We start from the raw sequence: 2,681 nt of genomic DNA, 5'->3' as shown, positions 1-2,681 counted from the left end.
ATTAAAAAAAATAAAAAAATAGTCAAAATTTATTTTATTTAATATTTATTTATTACAAAATATATTAAATAAAACAAAAAATTAATAATTTTTTATTAATATTTTTTGTTATCAAATATTTCTGTATCATAATATGTTAATCATTATACGCTGATGAATTGGGTTGAGAATTATATCCCACTCTGCTAAACTGAACTAATTTTAGACAACGAATACATCATCTACTCTAGTATTAAAAATTAGATAACCTAATTTTTTGTATAAAGTGGTTCATGTATTAATCTTATTTAATTAGAAAAGCTGAAGTATTATTGAACTTGAATTAGAATAGATTGCCGAAAAGGAAGGAAGACAAAAACAGAAAAACCAGAGAAAATGAAATAAGCTATGTTTTAGGAGCTGCATGTAACATGTAACAGTGCTCGTAAATTTGCCACCCTCAGTTTTTGGCATTACCAATTCTCTACATTCTGTTGACTATTGTCTCGCTTTCTCCGCACAACCGTCTTCAATCTCATTCTCAACTTTGATTGTAATTCCAATGAACCTTGTCACCATTGACAACCACAAAACCGCCACAATTACTCAAACATCATCATCATCATCATCATCCAGCTTCTCTCCTTCAACACTGTACCCATTTCAAATCCTCCGTAAACATTCACATTGGTCATAAAAAGTTTCAATCTTATTTCCGATTGTGATTGGTAATCATCCCATGTTTCCCAGGCTTTCAAAATGCTTCAGCTTCACCGCTTCCAGAGACTGGTTGTACCGCCAGTCGTTCTCCGTGGCGGGCCTCCGCGCCGTGGTATCAGACTTGGGCGACGGAACCGTCATGCATTGCTGGGTGCCGAAGATCCATGACACAAGCAAACCCAGCCTGGTCCTGATCCACGGTTTTGGCGCGAACGCAATGTGGCAATACGGCGACCACCTTCGGAACTTCGTGGCACACTTCAACGTTTACGTGCCTGACCTTCTCTTCTTCGGCGATTCCTTCACGTCACGACCTGAGAGGACGGAGTCCTTTCAGGCCGTGTGCTTGAGGAAGCTGATGGAGTTTCATGGTGTCCACAGGATGAGCTTGGTTGGGATCAGCTATGGTGGCTTTGTGGCGTATAGTTTGGCTGCACAGTTCCCTGAGAAAGTGGAGAAGTTGGCGCTTTGTTGCACGGGTGTTTGCTTGGAGGAGATTGACATGAAAAATGGGTTGTTTAAGGTTTCTGATTTGGATGAAGCTGCAAGCATTTTGATGCCTCAGACTCCCGAGAAGCTCAGGGAGTTGATGCGGCTATCTTTTGTTAGGCCTGCTAGGGGCGTCCCTACTTGGTTCCTTGCAGATTTCATTCAGGTATCCCTCTTTAATTTCTTTGCATAATCAAATCAAAGATAGAGACATATGATTTATTTAATTGATGCTTTATTTGGAAACAAGCTAAGCAGGTGATGTGTACACGTTGCATTGATGAGAAGAGAGAATTACTTGAGGCAATACTCAAAGGTCGAAAACTTTCTAATCTTCCCAAGATCCAACAGGTATTTATCCAATTCACCTATTCTTTGAATTTTTTGAACATTTACATGATTCTCTGGTATTGGATGGAGCAGAACACGCTAATCATATGGGGGGAGCAAGATCAGATATTCCCTCTTGAGTTAGGACACAGATTACAAAGGTGAGATAGATTTCTCAACCCAGCACATACAAGTTCGAAGCATCATCTTAAACAACAATGGACTTGTCTTTGATTTGGAGCAGGCATATAGGGGAAAGTGCTCATATTGTGGTGATCAAGAATGCAGGGCATGCAGTGAACCTAGAGAAGTCTAAAGAGTTTGCCAGGCACTTGAAATCTTTCCTCGTTGGTCCCAAGGCATGTTCGTCCTCCCCCTCACTTAGTTTTAGTTTTAGATGGACAAATCCAGAAGGACATTCTTGATCTCAGTAAGTCATGCAACTTTCTTCTTTTTTAGCAAGGGAATCATGATCATCAAGATTGCTTGGTTAGACTGGAATAGGATCCTTACAATTATTCTCATTCTCATTTTAGAGGATCTATATTCGTATTATGTTTGGATAAAAATAAAGTCTAAGAAAGAGAGATGTAATTAATACCAATATGATTGCTAGTAATAGTGTTAGCTAATGTTCTGTAATCATTTTTTGTAAATTTGTAGTGTTTGCTTTTGGTGATTAATTAGTGAAACACAGCATCATTTTCTACTATGTTACCTCGCATGGAGACAACTGATCATATTCACAAACAAGTTATTGAAATTTCAATCCGCAATACTACATAGCCACAAATATTATTATTTTGAGTCAACAGCAATAACTTGTACCCACATTTACATAAATTTGTATACATAAAACACATAAGTTTATATTTATATTTATTGGAGTTTACACACATGAATTAATATAATTTTTGTACTCATAGTTATTAGAACAAAAATATTTAGTAACAAAAAAGAATTAACCAAAAACAGTCCGAATTTGCTAATAAATATTAAATAAAGCAAGTTTTAGATTTTTTTTAGTATTATTGATTTATTGAATTAGAATTTGCACACATAAATAAATAAAATTTATCAAAAATATTTGGTAATAAAAAAAATTAATAAAAAATAGTCAAAATTTATCTTAATTAATATTCATTAATTTGTCTATCTATACT

At 35.6% G+C, this 2,681-nt stretch overlaps 1 protein-coding gene across 2 annotated transcripts; it reads left to right on the top strand.

Moving 5' to 3' along the window:
* Positions 194-2,230, top strand: LOC107621731 (2-hydroxy-6-oxo-2,4-heptadienoate hydrolase). 2 transcript variants are annotated; one of them, XM_016323742.2, is made up of 4 exons: positions 194-1,354; positions 1,444-1,539; positions 1,612-1,679; positions 1,763-2,230. In XM_016323742.2, the coding sequence occupies exons 1-4, from the start codon at positions 719-721 to the stop codon at positions 1,941-1,943; spliced, it is 981 nt and encodes a 326-aa protein (XP_016179228.1). In that variant the 5' UTR covers positions 194-718; the 3' UTR covers positions 1,944-2,230. The 2 variants fall into 2 exon arrangements, with proteins under 2 accessions (XP_016179228.1, XP_016179230.1); XM_016323744.2 differs by having other exon boundaries at positions 196-1,354; positions 1,447-1,539.

The sequence above is a fragment of the Arachis ipaensis genome, chromosome B10, assembly GCF_000816755.2.
Source record: "Arachis ipaensis cultivar K30076 chromosome B10, Araip1.1, whole genome shotgun sequence".
Lineage (NCBI taxonomy): Eukaryota > Viridiplantae > Streptophyta > Magnoliopsida > Fabales > Fabaceae > Arachis > Arachis ipaensis.
This window is presented reverse-complemented; position numbering and strand designations above follow the sequence as displayed.

Coding starts and splice junctions, on each gene's coding strand:
- LOC107621731 (XM_016323742.2), top strand. CDS start 719: ATGTTTCCCAGGCTTTCAAAATGCTTCAGCTTCACCGCTTCCAGAGAC. Junction 1,540..1,611: donor ATCTTCCCAAGATCCAACAG/GTATTTATCCAA, acceptor TGGATGGAGCAG/AACACGCTAATCATATGGGG. Junction 1,680..1,762: donor TTAGGACACAGATTACAAAG/GTGAGATAGATT, acceptor GATTTGGAGCAG/GCATATAGGGGAAAGTGCTC.